Here is a 20,013-nt window from a genome sequence, read left to right on the forward strand (position 1 = left end):
GCGCTCATTGGGGATTTGCGGTCTGGCAGGAGCCCGCTCGTTCCTCAGCGACCTGCGGTGGCTGGAGTTCCCCTCCCGGCCGCCCCGCGACTGCCAAGCGCTGCGGCAATCCTCAGGCAGCTCCAAAGCACTCCAACATGACTGCCTGCGAGGGACGGAAAAGGACAGTGTATTCCCTGCAGCACAGCGGGTCCCGTTTATATATCAGGGAATATCAGGGGGGAAAGTTCTGGCAGGCGGCAGAGAGCCCGGCCCTGGCAGAGGCCGCCGGGCGCTCCGGGAGCGCTGCCAGCGCCGGGGGCGGCCTGAGCCGGGGCCTGGGCACAAACAGCTCCTTCACCCAGCGCGGCGCCGAGCCGGGCCCGGGACAGGCTGCCCGGGACGCCGGCTCTTCCAGGCGGGACCGGGGCCTCCTCCTCACCAGGTATCGCCTGCTCTCCCCGCTTGGGTTGTTTCCAGACCGTACTTGTAGGTGAAGAAGTAAATGTTGGATGCCGGAGCCCTTTTGCTGCCGGGAGGCGGCCGCAGTGGCGGCGTGGGGAATTCCCGCGGGCAGATCCCATCTCCCGCCGCCGCTGGGCAGGGAGGGCTCAGCCCACACAGCGGGGCGGGAGGGGTGAACCGCAGGGTTAGCTGGGGGGAAGGCCCGGGATCGCAGCTGCTCCTGTTCCCCTGTTCCCCGCCCCGAGCGGCGACATGCCGGCCCTGGGGCAGCGAGGGTCGCAGAGAGGATTGATTTCCTCTCCCTTCTAGGAGGAAAGCAAGAGCATCGCTCGGTGTGTAGGTGCTCCTGCAGGTGGCTGATGGAGGGGTATCCCTACCATCCCTTCGCAGGCGTGTCCCATGCTTGCGAACGAGCCGCCTGAAGGAGGAGCTGAGGCCTGCCGGGGTCCCCTGTGACAGCGGCTGTCTGTGACCGCCTGTGAATCCTGCTTTCTGCAGCGGTGCTGTGTGTGCAGAAAGGCTGAGGGGGTCCCGAGGAGCCTCTAGAGTCCTTTGTTCGGTGAGGAAAGATCATCCTCGCCTTTCTCCTGCACCACTTCCTAAATGTACGTCTCACAGGGGAGCCCAAAGAGCAGAAAGGGGACCTGGCCAGGGTCAAAAGGCCAAAATCAGGAGCTCCTTTGCAGCAATCACCCAAGAATGAATCAGTCTGTGCCCAGAAAAATCCCTCTCTGGGGTCATGTGAAAGGAAGTAACACCAAGGGTGCTTGTAAACTGGGGAAGTGATAAAACAAAAGTGATTAAAAAAAAAAAAAAAGGGAAAAAGTATTCCATGGCATGCACTGACAGGGACAGTGGGTACAGCTGCCCTGGTGGATTAGGAGCCCCTCCAGAAGCTCAGAAAGGCTTGAGCCTTTGCTCCCCAGTACCAGAGGCTTCACACGATTCAAAACAGTGTTTCAGCACTTACTAATGATGAGAGTCAGTTAAAAAAAAACCCAACAAACCAAGCCCTTCAAATATAACAGGTTTTGGTTTTCTTTAGTTACTTCCTGTTCTAACTTTTCTGGTCAACAGTTCAGCTGGGCTTTTTCCACTGTTTATTTGGGTGTGTAAATATGCTTATTTTGGTAGGCCAGCTGGATTGCAACACAGGCTAAGAGCATCCAGCCTGCTGTGTCTGTGGGCTGCAGCTGGCAGTGGATGTGCACGTTCCTCTGTGTGTGTGTGTGTGCTGGGCAGCAGTGTCTTTATCCATGCTGGCCATGTTACCCACTGCCAGAACAATGTTAGAGCTGAAAGTTAGTGGCACTTAGTGGTGACATACAGCTATTTGAGGAAAGAAAGAATAAAGACCCCCTTGTGTCACATGAGGCTGACGTTGTCTCCTCAGCTGTGGGAGTTGGGAGGTGAAGTCATGTCACAAAGTATCTCAGTATTTTTAAAACTAATTCTTTCTTGCCTGGGATAAGCAGGAAGTTGGCAGGGACGTAAAACCCACATCAGGCAACTGGTGTCCTCCTTGCTGTAGAGTATAGCTCCAGGTAACTCTCTCTGGCTTCTGTCCTGTTCTTCATACACTATGAAGGGACAGAGAGCTAAACAATACCTGTCACCATTCACCTCCCTCCCCAAGAGCTACCACAACTGATCTGCTTTTTAAATGCTGATTTTTGCAAAACACTCAGGCCTGTCTGAGGGGATGAGAAGTGTCAACCCTGCTGGGACTAAGCTGGGCTGCCACATCAGCTAAAAATAGTTTCTCCTTCTCTGCCCTCCACCCAGCAAGGTGCAGGCTGTGCTGCCAGGGCAGAGCCATAGGTGGGCCTTGCACTCAAAGCAGCGTCAGTAGCTCTGCAAAGCCCGAGCTGTGCTTGCTCATACAAGTTGTGTGTAGCCTCTGCTTTGCACCCAGCTAGTTTTTGGCATGAAGGCTTGTTGTGCTCCTGGACTGCAGCAGTAGGTGCAGGAAAAGTGGTGCATTGAACAGGTGCTTGTCATGGTCTTCTGAGCTGCTCTCACAGGCTCCAGCACTGTCAGCAGCCCCTTCCTGCCCTCACTGGATTTTGCAGCATAGGGATCAGTTGATATCAAACTGGCTCATCTGCAAAAATCCCATCTGAACTGGGTAGACTTGTGAAACCTGAATCTCCACCAAGCCACAGCTCCCCTTTCTTCCCTGGGGACAGGGAGGTCAGTCAGGAAATTCAATCTCCACCATGGTCCGAGGGCTTCAGCGAAGGAGAGTTGGGAGGGACAACCGAAAGCACATCTCTGGCAGATGGATAATGTACCCATTGCATGTGTTCCAGGGCAGCTGAAAAAGCAGGGCTGTGTTTGTCCATGGACTGCTGGGAGGCTCACTGGGCATTCTGAGAGCCACACGCCATTTCCACAGCTGCCAGTTCTGAGTGAGAAGGTTTGTTCATAAAGGTGTATTCAGACACCTTTCTCAGAACCAGTTTTCCTCAGTAATTACAGAATTATTACCCAGCCCCTCAATTTCTTGTTGCTAATATTCTTCCTTACTTTCCCTTTTCCCTTCCCACAACATTTTTCCAGACTGGATTTCTGGGTGTCAGCCATGCAGACCAGCTGTTCTGGTCCAGGGTTCATTTTCCTCCCTGTACTGTGTCCTATTCCTCTGCTGTGCAGGCACTTCTGTAATCAGCTTGTAAAAGAGGATGTGCTAATTAACAGAAAGAAACGTTGCCCAGAGAGGAAGAAGACGGGTTGTAACAACCCTTGGCTGTGATGCAGAAGGAATGCAATGACAGGCAACAGTTCCTGCTGCTCTTTCCCTTCTTACAGAGCAGAGACATCAAATTTTAAATAGTGAAACCTCAGGGGTAAGTGAGAAGCTGTGTGAACAGTTATGAGCAAGGATCTCATAAATAAACCTGACCTATCATAATTCCAGGTTGTCTGTCTTGCCTAAATTTATGTCAAAGACACCAAAAGCCACAGGAAGATGGTAAATCAGCCTGTCATTGTAAGTGCAGGCACTCATTTTCAGTAAAAGTTCTCAGAAAGCAATTAATGAGGCTGGATTTCTAATCACTGATAAGCAAGCCCCATAGGAGAAACCAGAACCATCAGGGCACACAACTGAAGGTCTGTCTCACTCAGCATCCTCTCCAAGAGTGAATATTGTAGCTATTCCAGGAAAAAAATTAGTCATAGGCAGAAGGGATCCTCCCCCTACATCCTTGGTCAGATTTTGGCAGTAACCTATTGAAGGGGTGCCTGACCCAGCAGGAGCATCCCGCCTACTCACCTGTTCAAAGCTGCTAAAGGATTTATCACCTCTGAGGTTGCCCAGTCTCTCTCTTCTGGGCCCATTTAGTCCTGCCTTCAGGGAGTTTGCAGGTTCAGTTCTGCTTGGTGCCTTCAGCAGTGTGAGACCTGAGCTGGCCATGGCCAGGAACACAGACTGGCACCTCACTGGGGTGGGCAACCAAGTGACTGGCTACCAAGAGCTGTGTGCCACTCCTGAGGACAGGTGCCAGCTCCAAAACATGCCCAGGACAGGGGAAAATAGAGACACTGCACTTCCTGGAGTAGCAATCAGCTGATGAGGAGTGGAGTGGAGCTGCTCCAGGACATAAAGCAAGTTATCAAGTAATGCAGAGAGAGGCAAAAATACAGGCCCTTGGAGCAGCAAGACTGGCTGGCACCTGGGGATCGCCATGTGCTGCTGAGAGAGCATGGCGGCCTTGGATGCCCAGGAATCTGTCCAAGGTAGTGAGTCATGCTGGCAGGTACAAGGACCAAGAATGGATTGGAGACCTCCAGTGTGGAGGTCTCCAATCCAGTGTGATTTGCTTCTGCTGCCCAGCAGTGATAGCTCTCACTGCTGGAGATCCCAATATTCAAGTAACCTTTTGGCTTAACAAGCTTTAAAAAAGCCAGTTTCTCTAGAGCTCTGTGCCTTTTGCACCTGACATAATAAAAAACTTGATGGGTGCCTCACTCCCTCAGATTTTATTGAGGAAACCTTCCCTAAAAAAAGCCAGTTTCTCCAGAGCTATGTGCCTTTTGCACCTGACACAATAGAAAACTTAATGGGTCCTCACTCCCTCAGATTTTATTGAGGAAACCTTCCCTGAACCAGCCCAAGCACTAACGATCCACGTGCAGATCACTCTCTTGTGCAGAGGATGAGGCAGTGGCTGCTTAAAGACTTTTCAAAACTTTTTGTCATATCAAAGGCTGATTTTTTTAAATCCTAACCACAGCCCTGGTTGTGCACAGCAGTTAACCTTCAGTTAATTGTTGGGGAGGGATTATGTTAGATCTTGTGTGGGTATTTCATAGCCTGATACTTGCCCTGGGTGATAGTGACGTGTGATATGTTGTTTCCAAATGCAGGTAGGATCCTCTCTCCTCTGGCTCTGCATCCTGGAGATGGCCTCAGCCAAGGTTGCAGTGGTGGGTGCAGGAGTCATCGGCCTGTCCACAGCACTGTGCATCACAGAGACTTGTCCCAGCTGCTCTGTGACAGTCCTGTCAGACCAGTTCAGCCCCAACACAACGAGTGATGTGGCAGCTGGGATGCTCATCCCTCATATCTACCCAGGTTCGTTTAATTCAGGGCAGCACTGCCCATGGCACCCCATGCAGCTGTATCCAGGAAAAAGAGTCATGACCTGTGTTCCCTGTCTGTCCCATATCCTTGACACTCATTTGAATGCTTCTCTTCTTTGCATTATTCCTCTCTGCACGTTTGGTCTTGTTCCCATGCAGACACACCGCTCCAGAGGCAGAAGCAATGGTTCAAAGAGACCTTCACCTACCTTTTTGCCATCAGCAACTCAGCCGAGGCATCAGAGGCTGGCATTCACCTGGTCTCTGGGTAAGAACAGCCCCTGGGGCAGCCTTGGGTACATTTGTGCTGTGTTCTGGAGCAGACAGAGAGGTTTTCTTTGCTAGAATTCAGGGGTATTCCCTTCAAGGAATAGCTTTTATGTCTGTATTCCCAAGAAACTGCACTGTAGCTGCTCTCATAGGATGTATTTTTAGGCAACATTCAGGAACAGGTGTGCACAGAAGACCCACTCAAGTCTGACCAGCACCAAATATCTTTTAATAACCAATATTTTCCACACTGTCACCCACTAGTTGTTTGCAGCAGGGATCATCTCCATAGGGATAGGATTGCAGGATCTTCCAGCTTCAGCAACTATGTACAGGGATTCTGCTGGGGGATGTGTGTGTTGGGGCTGTTTTATGCTGCCTATTAAGTACTGAGAAATTTGCCTCTTAGGAGTATTGAGACTGAGCACTGTAGCTTTATGGATACCCAAGGAATGGTGAACAGGTGTGCAAGTGGCCCCAGCAGGTCCAGCCAGGTGTCTGCAGTTGTGGTGGGGACACTGTATGAGGGCACTCTATACATACACCACCACTGGAAGAGCTCTTTGTAGTTTATTTACCCTGGTGGGCCACCCTCATGCTCAGCTGTGCTGACCTTCTGCCTGTTTGCCCAGGCAGGTGTTGCAGGAGCAGGCAGCAATTTTTCCCAATGCTGTTAGCCTTGCAGAGCTGCACTAATGGAGGGAAAGAGATTCCTGAGCTCCTGGGTTTGTTCTAAGATTTCCATGACACATGACATGCCAGAGCAATAGCAGTGAAGTTTCCCATATTTTTCTCTGTCTTTTTAGCTGGCAGATCTTTAAAAGCACCCCCAAGGAAGAGTTACCTTTCTGGTCAGATATTGTGCTGGGATTTCGACCAATGTCCAAAGCAGAACTCCAGAAGTTCCCGCAGCACCAATTTGGTCAGGCCTTTACAACCCTGAAATGTGACTGCTCATCCTACCTGCTGTGGCTGGAGAAAAGGTAGGATTTGCTGCAGGCTGGGCATGCAGAGGGAAACCCTGGCAGAGGGACTGGAGACAAGACAGGGTTTCCTTGAGAGCCATAGATTTAGACAAAACTGAGAAAAGGATGTTTCTCATTGCTGAAAATGCAACGAGCTCTTGCTTGGGGAGAAGCACAGGAAATAAATACAGAACTTTTCTGAAATGTGCAAGGCCCTATTTATGCAATGTTCACTTTGTCCCAGTGTGTCTGTACAGTGGGGCTTGGAGTGTGAACGACCCTGGGCATAAGGCCAACATAACCACAGGGGCCCACAGGGGCCATGCTTGGCCAGCCAGACCTTGAAGGTACATCAGGGACCTGCTGTGTCCTGAGAAAACATTTGGCTGCTCCACATTTGCCAAACTTCCCAAATAATACCCCTCTGTTTTTGAAGATATATCCAGTCCCTGTGAGAATAAGCACATGTAGGAAGGTGTCTTATTGTGAACACTTTGCTCTTATGAAGTAGCTGGACCAATTAATCTCAAATTTGTTCAACATTGGAGTAATTTCTTAATCCATTTGGGTGAAAAAAAAAACCCCAAAATGTTAAACAGCATCATCTTGTAAAAAATTTATTGAAAAAGTTTGCCTACATAAGGTGAGTGATGCACTCACTCTGAGGAGTTGTGACTTCAGAGTTCATGCCTGGATTGACATCAAAGTTAGAAAATCTGCCAATTTCCAAATTTTTAAGTTTCCCCCAATACCTCAATTTTGGAGAACCATAGGAGAGACAGGATGCAGATCTAAAAGGGCTTTGACACCCTGGGATATACTGGGGTAAGTATTTAATCCAAGTAAGTACCTCTAAAGTGAGCAAATGGGCTGTATCCGATTGAGAGAAAGAGACAGGCTGCAAGCTGATTTGGGGTTAAGTAAAGAGATGTGTACTGACACCAAGGTACAAATTGCCAGCTCAGCTGCTTACTTGGATGCCTTTCATCACACTGCAAAATGTGAAAAAGCATTTCTTGTTGTAGCAGCCAAGCGGGCTGGGAGTTCTCCTGTGGCACCAGTGCCATGTGAGGTCTGTGCCATCTACTCGGTACACATCATCTGTCATGTTTCATTGCCTAACTGAAGCAAATTTCTGCTGCAGGACAGCTAAGTTGTACAACCCATTTAGTATCTGCCATGTGATTTCTGCTCGCTCCTTATTTCTCAAAGGATGGAATCTAATGAGATGATCAAGCTCTTTTTTTTTTTTCCTCCCTGGTGATGAGAAGTGAGAGAATATTAAACATGTAACTAATTCTCAACCCCCTAGTGACCTGAGCAGTATTTATAGACCATTCTCCTGGCAATCCACAAGGAAAATTGTTGTTGTGCCCACCTTGCTTGGCCAAAAATAGACTTCAGGAATTTTTTCCTGCTTACTTGCCCGAATTCAGGAGTTTTCAGCAGTTTTTTTCATTGGTGTATTTTTTTATGGCATGGTGACAGGGTCCTAGTTACAACGTTTAGGAGCTCTTCCTGCAAGTTGCCCAGCCACAGCTGCTGCATGACATCTCCTCTGTTCTTTGTAGACAGCTTCAGTGTCCTGCTACATCAGGCCCCAGAGCATCAACCATGCCCTGGATTCTTGGCTCACTTACTGCTTTGTGGGAAACCACTGCTTTCATAGTAGAGTTGATGACTTTGCCAGCTGCTAGAATGTTGCAGAGGATGGGATTTTCCACTCAGTGCCTCACAGATCTGTATCCTGACTTGCTTATGCTAAAACCCCCAGCAAAAACCCCCTGCAGTGGGATCCAGCTGACAGTGTTCAGGGACCAGTGATTTTCCACAGGGAAGGGCTTCAAAATTCAGGCCAAGTTCAGGGGAGGATATGACTTGAAATTGAGTTCAAAAATGAATCTCAAGAAGAGGTGACTTTTGCTGAAGAGCAGACATGTATGTATAGTGCTCTGAGCCATCCTGGGTGACTCCTGGCTGCTGCTCCAGAAGGTTATGGGCACCCTGAGGGTCCTGTGCCACATCTGCCCAGCCTTAGTGCAGATCTTAGGGCTTGGCACATTGCACTAGATGGCTACATAGCTCAGGAGGTGAGTTGGGAATGAATGTGACAACATATAACAGACACATTAAAAAGGAGGTAGGACAATAGCTCTGCCACTAGCATGAGCAAATTGGTAAATAAATCTGTTGTTTCCCAGATTGCTTGGGCTGTTGTTAAAGCTTGATACTGTTACCAAAATGAATCAGACCATGAAGACCTGACTGTTTGCCTAGGGTCTGATGCCAGACCCTTCTCTAAAACTGCTCAGCTTTCTGTACTTTTTCAAGCCCAACCAGGCTAAATACCTCTGATCAAATCATACCAATCACAAACAGAACCCCCATGGCATTTTCTTTGCTTTTTGTCCTAGCTATTGTTTGTTCTTGATCAGTATGTAAAGGCAAAGGCAATCTATCTCATTAATTAATGTTCACAATAATTACATAAGGCTTTAGGGGTTTCTTTTCTGCCTCACTTTTTGCAGGTTGAAAGCAACTGGCACCCAGATATACACCAGGAAAGTGGCAGACCTGTGGGAGCTGCACAGTGACTATGACATCATTGTCAACTGCACAGGCATGGGAGCACACCAGCTGGTGGGGGACAAGCAGCTCTTCCCTGTCAGGGGACAAGTGCTCAAGGTTCACGCTCCTTGGGTGACACAGTTCATCCGGGATGGAGATGGCTTAACTTACATCTACCCAGGGATACACAGGGTGACCCTGGGGGGAACCAGGGAAAAGGGAAGCTGGAGTCTCTCCCCTGATGCTGGCACTACTAGAGACATCTTTGACAGATGCTGCTCCCTTGAGCCCTCACTGCAGGGAGCTAAGGATATCACGGTGAAGGTGGGCCTGAGGCCATCGAGGCAGAGTGTGAGAGTGCAGAGAGAGGTTTTGAGCAAAGGACGAGTTAAGCTCCCAGTGGTTCACAACTATGGGCATGGGGCAGGTGGCTTTTCAGTGCACTGGGGCACAGCCAAAGAGGCTGCTTCCCTGGTGGAAGAGTGCGTTTCTGCTCTGCAAGGGTCCTCATCAAGAGCCAAGCTTTGAATCCCAAAGGCTCCTTTTCCATTTACAGCCAGTGCTGCATCTCCTAGTAGCAGCTTGGGCTTTAAGTCCATTACTGTATAGAAGGGAACTAACTCAACATCTTGTTCCAGTGCAGATACTCAGTGGTATCTTTAACCACCTCGGAAAGGCATGATGTTTTGATCATGTTTTGATTATTTGCCCAGCTGATCATCTCCTCTACCTGCCCTGGGTATTTGTCCTAGTCTCATGTGGAAAAGACTAGATACATAAATACTCTTCACATAACGGGGATCAGGTTGCTGCAGTATAATACAAATAACATCAATTTAGCATTTCTGCACCTGCATCTAAAGGGTGTCAGATGCAGTAGGCTCAGATTCAGTAAAAATAGGTTGTCTCCACTTGTACCAAATCTAATCTAGAATTGCCTTTGTTTCTGCCACCTTGCTAACAAATTTTATCATTGTCTATATGATTTAAAAGGAAAAGAAAACCCCATGCAGTGCCACATTACAGTGCTCCAGGTCAGCTCTTACAGAAAGCAGCATTAGGTCACTGTCACACACAGTAACCAGGCAAATGTGATTTTAAGAGCAGGTCTGTGATACCCATCACAGCATTTGCTCATATTGCACCTCAGGGAACTTAAAGTTTCTGCTAATATTGCCCCACATGAGCTACAGTTTTGTATGTCTTTTCTCATGCTTGTTTTTTCCTTCAAGGCCTTCAGATTTTGCTCTCAGACACCAATGATTTCCCCCCAGCCCCTCCCCTCCTCCCCCACACTGCAACATTCATATGGCCTTTGTTATACTGAAGAGGATTTTTCAGAGTGGGCTGGGGAATGCAACATCCCTTTTCTACTTCACAACAACACTGTCTGCTTTCCTTGCAACAGCTGATATGAATAAATTGGAGACAAACCAACAAGGATTCTAACACCAGCATCAGTTTCGTAGAAGAGCTATTTAAGACTAGATAAACACTCTGAGGAAAAATTTGTCTGTAACTGGACAAGAGCAAGCTCCTCTGCTGTAAGAAAGCTGAGTCCTCTGCTGGCTCCATGGCAGAGGCTCTGTTGGGCTTTACACTCCCCTCAGCAATTCAAACCCTTTGATGTGTCTGAAGATAATCACTCCCCAAAACTGAATCTTACCATCAAAGCACAGGTCTGACTCTTAGTGATTAAAGACTCATTAAATCTTTAATGGCTCACTTGAGAGTGTTATCATCCATTTGTCTAGCTTTTTTGTCCATAGAATTACAAAACCATTCAAAATCCTTCAATAATTCCAGTGATTAAAATTAACTGATAAATAAAGTTCTAATAATGGAGCAACGGTCACTTCTGTAGTGTTTCCTTTCATAAGCAAGGGATTTTCTTTAATTTGGGATGGCCTGACAGGGCCAAGAAAGGCCACATTCAGCTACCAACTCCTGCTGTTCTCAGGAGGATGAGGACAGTTATCATTTGCAAGGAACAGCTGTCAGAAGAAATATCACCAAATTAAATTATGGGTCAATAAGCACCTGGGACCAGCCTAAGCCAGCCCTGTCCTCAGCAGGGCTGAAGAAGAATAAGAAAGAGAATCCTCATTTTCTCAGCTCTGAAACCTAATTTTGCTCTCCCCCATTGTCCCTCCCCTCCCATTTGTCCTTTCCAGTGGTATGAGAGGGCAGAGCTGCTGCTTTTGGCAGCAGTGTTGGCGTAGGGCTTGTCAAACTGCAGCTTTGTCCTCAGCTAACACAGAACATAAAAGTACATGGAAAAAGAATGTAAGAATGGGCTCTTTTTCTTAATCTTTATTTTAAGTTTTAAAATAGCAAACAGTGTAACTTATCCTGGAACAAGAAATGGTACTAATGCTATAAGGTGATCATAGTCCCATAAGAAAGGAAAGCTGTGCTTGTGCGCTTCTTCTCTGCAGGGTGATGGGGTTTCTTCTAATCTACTTCTAAAAAATTGTCTGATTGATACAGTGTCAAACAGGTTTGGCTGCAAAGCTTATCCATCTAGTATCCTATCTCTGCTCATGCCCAGCAGGGAGGACAGCCACTTCTGGTCTATGGTCTTCCTTATCTGAGGGGTAGCTTAATGTTTCAGATGATTTATCTTCCTCACAGTTGTTGACTTGACTTGCTTCTAAAACCATTTATGGTGCTTCTATACTCCCCAACATCCTGTGAAAACAGGTTCTGTAAAGGGAGAAACTTCTTTATCTGGGAGCAGAGCTTGTTGCCTTCATCTTTGTCTTGAACCTAAAACCATCATCTGATGCCCCATTCTTGCATGTTCTGAGAGGTAGTGACTCATTTGAGTTTATAGAGTTCCACCAGACTCTCTCTCAGACTCTTCTTTCCACCTTGAAGAATCTTGGTTTACATAATACATAATTGCCTCACTTTCACAAGCCCTGATCCTCATGGGGACATACCTGTTGGAGAAGACAGCACAGTAAAGCATAAGTAATCCAGGAGGTTCCTTCTCCAAGTGACAGAGCAACTAACAAGGTGAGGTGCTATTATGGACCCTGTTTTTGTCAGCAAGGAGGGGCTGGTGTCCCAAGTGAAGATATTTCTCAGGGGTCACTATTGGGGCTGGTGCTGTTAAAAATCTGTCAGTGACACAGAAGTGGGTCTGAGTGCACCCTCACCAAGTGTGCCAGTGACACCAGGCTGTGGGGTGCAGTGGAGACACTGGAGGGAAGGGATGTCATCCAGAGGGATCTTAGCAGGTTTGAGGGGTGAGACTGTGCAAACCTTGTCATGTTCAACAAGGCCAAGTGCAAGGTCCTGCATCTGGGTTGGCGCAATCCCAAATACAAATACAGATTGGGTGGAGAATGGACTGAGAGCAGCCCTGAGGAGAGGCACCTGGAGGTGTTGCTTGAGGGGAAGCTCAACATGACCTGGCAATGTGTGCTTGCAGCCCAGGAAGCCAAGTGTATCCTTGTCTACATCAAAGCAGAGTGACCAGAAGGTTTGGGAGGGTGATTCTGCCCCTCTGCTCTGCTCTTGTGAGACCCCACCTCAAGTGCTGCCTCCAGCTCTGGGGACCCCAACATAAGAAGAATATGCACCTGCTGGAGAGAGTCCAGAGGAGATTATGAAGATGATCAGAGGGCTGGAGAACCTCTCCCTATGGACGTAGGTTGAAAGAGCTGGGGTTGTTCAGCGTGGAGAGGAGACAGCTCTGGAGAGACCTTGAAGCACCTCCCAGTACCTAAAGGGGGCTTACAAGAGAGTTAGACTTTTTGCAGGGTTCTGTAGTAACAGAACAAGGAGGAATGGCTTTAAAATGAAAGAAGGTTGATTTAGATCAGAAAAATTTCTTCACTGTGAGGGTGGTGAGGCCCAGGCACAGGTTGTCTAGAGATGTGGGTGCCTTATACCTGGAAGCATCCTAGGCCAAATTAAATGGGGCTTTAAGCAACCTGGTCTAATAGAAGGTGTGCTTGCCCATGCCAGGGGGTGAAACTAGATGATCTTTAATGTCCCTTCCAACCCAAACCATTCCATAATTCTATGACCCCTCTTCCCTTCATAATATATTTAAATGCTTTATAGTAACTAATAAGCATTTAAGTGACAACCAGATACCTGTCCTGAGTAGTACTAGGTGTTTCAGAGGCCATGGCTGTGGCTGTGTAGTGAGGCAGTCTTCCTCCCAGCTCAGCCAGGTGTTTTTCTCTGCTGTTACCTGTACTGATTTTCACCTGCCGTTACTTTGTGTAAACTCATGAGAAGGTTTTTACAACTCCTTTAGGCAGTTTGCATTTTACTGCCTTGAACAAACCACCAGCAGATCAGCCATTTGCCTGACTGATGGCTCTGTGGATGAACACTGGCCTTACCACGATCCCTCTAAGATGCAATTGGCAGCTTCTCTCCACTGTGCAGAATGGATGATTTATCCTTACCTTGTCTCTTATCCTGTATGCAGTTGCTGACTCATGAGAGGATCTTCCCTCTTACCCCGTGCCAGATTAGCTTCTTAGTGGGTCCTTAGTGACAGATGTTGTTAAAGGCTTTCTAGAAGCTGAGCAGATCATAGTGAGCGGATTGCTCTCATCTGCAGCTTCACAGTTTCCTCTGAAGCCGTCAGAGGGTGGTGCAGCACAGCTTCATAGGCTCTCACTGTAAAGCTCTGCCAATTCTCCCCTCTTGCTCTGTGTCTCTCCTTGCAACTATTCTGTTACTATGGCTTTTGCTGTTTGCCTACCACAAGTGTCAGATTTAATGGTTTGCATTTCTCTAGATCCCTTACAGCACTTAAAAGAAAACAGTATCATTTGCCATCCTTTTTCTTTAGCGGTTTTAAGTAAAAGCTTATACACTAGCTCTTATAGTGCAATCATTTCCATTAGCATTCCTTAAAAACCCACAGGCGAGTAACATCTGCTTTTCAGGAATTTGCTACTATCCCTTGCATTTATTTGTTCTAAAGCCTCATCTAACAACCCTTCAATCTGAGACAGTTTCCCTGCATTATCCCTTTAACAAATGGTTCTGCCATGGGAATTTCACTAAGCTTTTCTGCTCTGAACACAGACACAATTACTAAACAATAATCTGTTTAGCTGTTGTGTTAGGACGTGTTTCCTCTCAAACTCCTTTGCCACCTTGATCATCTGCTGACTGCACACCCTGGTCACCTGCAGAACTCTCCAGCAGGCTCCCAGCTCCTGCTGGAATAGAGGAGGCTTTTTGTCTAGTAGCAAGTTTCCTCAAAATATTTTTTTAGTCTTCCTCTCTGTTTCTGCTTTTAATTTGACAGAGTTCATGTCCTTTTCCTAGCTTGGAGGGGATCTATTTTAGTTCTTTCCCATGCAATTTTTATCATGCTATTACAATGACCCAGTAATTATCTTCCTTCTGGAATATGTCTGATATTTCTGACTTGTGATTATAAAGAGGTCAAAATGGCACCTTTAAACAAAGGTCACCGTGATTCTCTGCTCCTCTCTTCCTCCTCGCTTCCCCAGTTTCTAGCTTGAAATTCTTTTTTAAATCTTACTCCTCACAGAGGTTTTCTCCCTGCTTAAAGGCATGCCACACAAAGACTGAGCATTCTATTCAGAAACCTCATATTTTTTGTTCCAAAAGCTTTCAATTTGCCAATAGTATGCCCTAATATTTTGGGAATAACTGAACATTCTACTGTTATGCTTCCCTGGGCATGGAAGATTTAAATAATCTAAAATATATCCTAGATACATATTCATTGCTGCCCTGTGCCATGTGTACACCTGTCCACAAGGGGAGTCACACTATTTCAGAGCCTTCAGGCCAGCTCACTGACACTGACTGCTTTCAGGCAGTTGAAGTTTGTTGAGATGAGTCCTGCTTCAGCTGCCCAGCCCCAGGTGTCAGTCTCCAGCAATATCTCATCAGCCATCCCTGAGTTTCTGCTCCTCACCCAAGACTTGTGCCAGGAGCAGAAGCAAAGCTCTGTTGCCTCTCCAGCTCCAGCTGAAGCTGAGCCAGCAGCTGAGGAATTTTGAAAACTCTGTTTTGATCTTGAATCTGTCTGTGGTGCCGCATCAGCTCTGTAGATTTCATCTGGAATCACAGAACAAGTGTCAGAGAAACACTCACATGTAGGAGAGCATTAACAGTGGAAGGTTCATTAAACCTCCCTGACCTGCCTGTGCTGATGAAAGGTGTCCTGAAAGAAAGACTTAGCTGTCACCTGGGTAAAGCATTTTATGCCTGTGCTGTTCCTTAAGCCCATGCATGTCTGGACATAAGCTATCCAAACTGTTCTTGAGTATTTCCTCCTTATCCACACTTTCTGATCTACATTGAAGAGGCACCCTCGGCAGATGGCAACCAATCTGTCACACTCACATGGAACTTCAAAGGTGTAATTGTGGTATAGAAAGAGAACTATTATATTTTGAGACATTTTTATCAATCCTTGCGATTCCAGAGAGCAGATGGGATGTGTGATGGATTTTAGAGCGTTAGCACAAAATAATAGTTTTCTGCAACAGAGAATTTTGTTGATTTTCTTCACAGAAACAATGCCATGAAGTCATATTATCTTCATACAGGCTTTTGACTCTGCTTAAAACAAATTTCTGGAAAATACAGGAAAATTGGCATTCACCATTCATTACCATTCTCTTCCAGTCAAGGACTATTTGAGATAAACTGAAAATTCATTAGGAATAAATGCAGCAATTAGAGATAACATCATGGCCTGGACCGAGATTTGTATTGTTTTCACAGCAATCAAGTGGCTATTGTTACGTTGTCTGCTGCTGTAGTCTATCCTGCTCTATTCCCTACTTTCCACCAGAGGGAGATATTGGATCAAGCAGTTGCTGGGAAAAAAAAAAAAACTCACACCATCTCAAAGAGCAAATGGAATTAATTCAGTGGAAATCTGGATGCCCGTCGGGCTCCTGCATACCTAAAGGGCTGGGGGATTTGGGTGCTTCAATAGGGCTTTGAAAAAGGATCGTGGACGTTTTATGGATTTATGGAGAGCACTTAAAAGAAATACAATAAAATGTGAAGGTAGCAGCATACCAGAAGAGGCTGTTAACAAAAAACCCCAAGAAAAACAAAAAAAAGCCCAAAAATAATAATCCTAGGTTTAGCTGCTGCTATAGCAGTGTGTCCCAGAGTTTTTCCCCCACCAAAAGGCTGGAGAGAAAACCATTGTCTTGGATAGCCAAGTGTTCTCAGTTCCTCATGTTGTGGGTTCTTGGGGTCCCGCAGCACCTCAAGCTATGCCTGGGTTGGACATCCTGTGGGGCAGTCCCTATGGGGCTGCACTGGTCCATGTGTCCACTGGCTCCTGACCAGGCTCCTGGTGGGCCCAGACACCATTCCGGGTGCTCAGGTATTAGAAATTACTGCTGCTTCAAGATCTGAAATGGACTGGTTTCTTTCTGGAAATAGAAATTTCCCCCTCATGTCTATTTTTCTCAATGAAGTAAAAATTAGTTATTTTGGAGAAGGAGAAGCAGACGTGTCAAAACCCAGGCTTACTGAGAAAGGGAGGTGCTGGTGAGAAAAGGGGGAAAGAAACTTTTCTGAAAGTGAACAACTTCATACAAATGGTATTTCCAAAAGTAAAAGAAGTTTCAAGGGAATATTTTTCCTGTGTTTTTGCTTTCATCCTTTGAGACTGTCTTACACCACTGGCAGCAGCCAGCACTAGGGGAGCACTGCCCCACATCACTTTCTTCTGCTCCTGTTAACATCCACTACCCACCATAACACCAGTATGTTTCTCACAGAGTGAGCCATTTACAGCACGTGCTGTGCTCCCACCATTGTCACATCTCCCACTTTTTGATTCAACTTCTCCAAAGTCCCAGTCAACCAGTGGATATCTAAGCCCGACATTAGCCTTTCCTTCAATTTGCAAGCCAAACGGAGGAGGGGAGGTTTGTTTATTTTCTGTGTCATCAGACAATTAAGCAACTGAGCCAGCTGTCAGCGTTTCAGAAGCACCTGTGTGTGAGCCTTCAGTCAGCATTTTGGCTAAAAAAAGGTTCTGAAAAACAACCCTTCCCTCAGGGAACACAGTAGAGCCATGGAGGGAGCTTCTTTGTCACAAAAATTAATGGTTTAGGCTGCTTAAAGGATCACCATCAAATATATTAGTGAAAACAAACTTTAATACAAATTTGCAGAAGTCAGGCAAAGCTCAATGGCAAGGCTTACTCTAATACTGCATGGATAATACATATAAAGAATAACCAATTAGAATCAATTTAGAGTGATTTATATGGAGGCCAGGGATGCAAAAAGGAGTAAGCAAGGAAAGGTTAAGGGAGATTCTCTGGTGGGTTATGAGCTTCAGAGTGAACTCCCTTGCTTGCTAGACTGCTTCTCAGAGAGGTGCCCACACATGGCTGGATCCAATCTTAGACTGGAACAGGGTCAATTGTTTATGTCTAAAGGATCTAGCAGCACTTAAATGTTAGATTAACCAAGGATCAACTACAAACAGAAATAACAGTGAAGGATTCAAGATAATAACATGCATACTATATTGGTTAGGGGGTGTCCAAGTGAATACACACCCCCAGATATGTGTATACAAATGTACAAAGGTAATACACACACAGGCACAGATATGTAATGTATAAGTGCAAAGGTATATGTACTAAAACATTTCCCTTGAGAATCAGTGAAACACACATATCTAATGCCTTTTTGGCATTTCTTAACAGGGTTGAGGTGGGGTGTTGAGCCTCAAGTGTTGGGATATCAGTCCAGGTTCTGTCACCAAGTGACATTTCTCTGAATTTCACAAACTTGAGTCTGGGCACTCTGAGAGGCATCCCACAGAGAGAAATACTGGTGCAGCCCACTGCAGTCCAGAAGAGCTCTAAGGGTCTGTCTTAGGACCACTGGCTTTAGGGCCATGAGATGGTTGGCTTAAGCCATCAATATATTTTCTTCATCCTGGCAGCAATCTGGGTTATTACTGGAATTTATGAAATTCCATTGAGGATGGTACTGTTCCACTTGAGCTACTTTTCAGATAAGGAACATTCCAAGGCTGTCAGGGGTGACTGATTATTCCTGCTGTCATCTCCCACCTTGACAAGGCAGCAGGAGTTCCTGGTACGGTCAGTACTGCCACCCACCTTCACTTTCCAGGAGTTCCCAGTATGATCAAGAGATGCTTCACCACCAATCTCTTGTGGAAAGGCCTGAGTGGGCCAGAGGAGGCGGGGGAGGGATGAACCAATGCACTCACACTTGCTTTCCTCCTTGCCAAACAAGGTTGGGCTTCAAGGAGATGAAGCCTCTCCTCTGCATAGACCCTGCAGCCTGGTGAGTTAAATGATTTCTTGGTCAGTGGGACAGCTGGTCTCCTTTGAGCATTTGAAGAACTGGATTTGGGCTTCTCACATCCTATGTTGCTGTGACTACAAGAAGAGCAATCCCACTTTAATGTGTGCTTCCAATAAGAAAAGCTCAAAGGGTATTTTTGAAATAAAGAAGAAGAGGCAGCTGAACTCCAGGGAGAGACTCCAAGAAACAACCCACTTCTCTACAGAGGTAAAGCCCCTGAGAAGCACTGGCTACCCTGCTTCTGAATATCCCTCTGTAATCCTGGGTGGGCACTTTTTTTTCTGTGTGGGGAGTGTATCTGCACAGTGTCAGCACTCCAGAAATAATCACAGGACGAATACACACAGAGATTTGCAGCAGGATAATTACCTCAAACAGAAGGATAAATAGCTTTTTCTGGCATTTAATGGGGCTCTTAAGTGAATGGCAATAAACTCTATGCGAACAGCTGTTTTCCCTCTTTTTCGTCCTTTTGCATCTCATCCATAATTATGCACTAAAATGTTCTTGTCTGGGTTGCTGAGAGCAATCTTGTTGCTGTTTGTCTTTGCAGTGTAAGGCTGAACACTTCAGCACAAAGATTGAGTAAAAAGCTCTGGATTCCTAAAGGCTCCCACCACTATATATCAGTGATCATCTTCTTTGCTTCGTCTTAAGCGTGAGGGAGAAGTGAGAAGTTAAGGGGAAAATTTGTCTCTTCCAGCTGCTGCTCTACAGTCCCACTGTTGGGGTGTCCCCCTGCAGGTCTTGGTGTCCTGGGCTCCAGCTAGGAGGTTCCTTTGCTTGCCTGGCTTCTGGCATTGACCCAGCTATAATTCAGGAGAAGCCATGGCTTTACTTTTGCCTTGCAGGAAGGTAAGTGTCCTGTGAGACACTCCTCCCCACTCTGTGCTGACTGGACCATGGGGAGATAGATAGCAGAGCAGGCTTTCCTCTGTAGCTGGTGGCTCTGCCTCCAGCTTTGCCGACAGGAGAGTAGGAGGCACAAAGCAAGCCCTGCAAAAAAACCTTTATGCTTTCAGAAATGTGTATTTTATCCACTGATAGAGTACAGAGAAATGACCTTGTTCTTGAAGAAATTAAATCCATTCTGGCAAAGGGATCTCCTCCTAACAAGGAGCCTGTGAGCAAGCCAGGAGCTAGGGCACAGCCACAAGCATTAGCCCAGCTGAGTGTTCCTCACTGGAAGCAATGCCTGTAGAGGTGTCACAAACCCACTCTGTCCTTCTCAGCGCGTCTTCAAAACATCCGACTGGCCTTTGCTTCCCACATCCAAAGCTGGGAATGGAGGCAGACATGCTGCAGGGAGGCACATGCTGAAAGGATGAGCCCTGTGGTAGCACCTAACCTACATACAAACTCTTGGCTGAGGAGGTTATTCCACTTGGGATCAATGCCGGTGTCTCTGCATCATTGATGCTGCTCCACATGACATTGAGGAAAACTGCTTGGAAAAGAGCCTGCGGGAAGAACACTGAGTTTTATCCTCACCGTCTGCTCCTAGACAGGCTGCTCAGCTGCAGGGGAGCTGTGGTGTCTCTTCTGCTGAGGGCACACCATTTCTCTCCTCCTTATTAGGATTGTATCTAAGACTTCAAAATGCAACCAGATGGAGGAGAGGACTGGCTGACCACATGGCAATAGCTCAGAAAAACAACCTTTTTTTTACAGATAAAGACTGAATTTAAAAATGTCCTGAAAAAATGAGATGCTTTCCTGACACGTGGATGAGACCTTTATTATAGGTGGATGCATATTATTAAATTGGCCTGCATACTGGTCCTGAATATTTTGGAAAGCCTTGTATCCCAGGAAAGCTGCTTTTCATCCACCAGGTCTCAAG

General features: G+C 46.6%; 1 protein-coding gene across 8 annotated transcripts; it reads left to right on the plus strand.

Moving 5' to 3' along the window:
* Window positions 1-216: 216 nt before the first annotated feature.
* Window positions 217-10,679, plus strand: DDO (D-aspartate oxidase). Of its 8 annotated transcripts, none has more exons than XM_039725093.1 (8): window positions 217-424; window positions 835-1,049; window positions 2,757-2,863; window positions 3,100-3,293; window positions 4,816-5,023; window positions 5,191-5,299; window positions 6,108-6,284; window positions 8,795-10,679. In XM_039725093.1, exons 5-8 carry the CDS (start codon window positions 4,852-4,854, stop codon window positions 9,360-9,362), a joined length of 1,026 nt encoding a protein of 341 aa, XP_039581027.1. In that variant the 5' UTR covers window positions 217-424; window positions 835-1,049; window positions 2,757-2,863; window positions 3,100-3,293; window positions 4,816-4,851; the 3' UTR covers window positions 9,363-10,679. The 8 variants fall into 8 exon arrangements, with proteins under 8 accessions (XP_039581027.1, XP_039581037.1, XP_039581043.1 ...); XM_039725103.1 differs by having other exon boundaries at window positions 835-1,003; XM_039725109.1 differs by lacking the exon at window positions 835-1,049.
* The last annotated feature ends 9,334 nt before the right edge of the window (window positions 10,680-20,013 follow it).

The sequence above is a fragment of the Passer montanus genome, unplaced genomic scaffold (genome assembly GCF_014805655.1).
Source record: "Passer montanus isolate IOZ18808 unplaced genomic scaffold, ASM1480565v1 scaffold11, whole genome shotgun sequence".
NCBI classification, from domain to species: domain Eukaryota; kingdom Metazoa; phylum Chordata; class Aves; order Passeriformes; family Passeridae; genus Passer; species Passer montanus.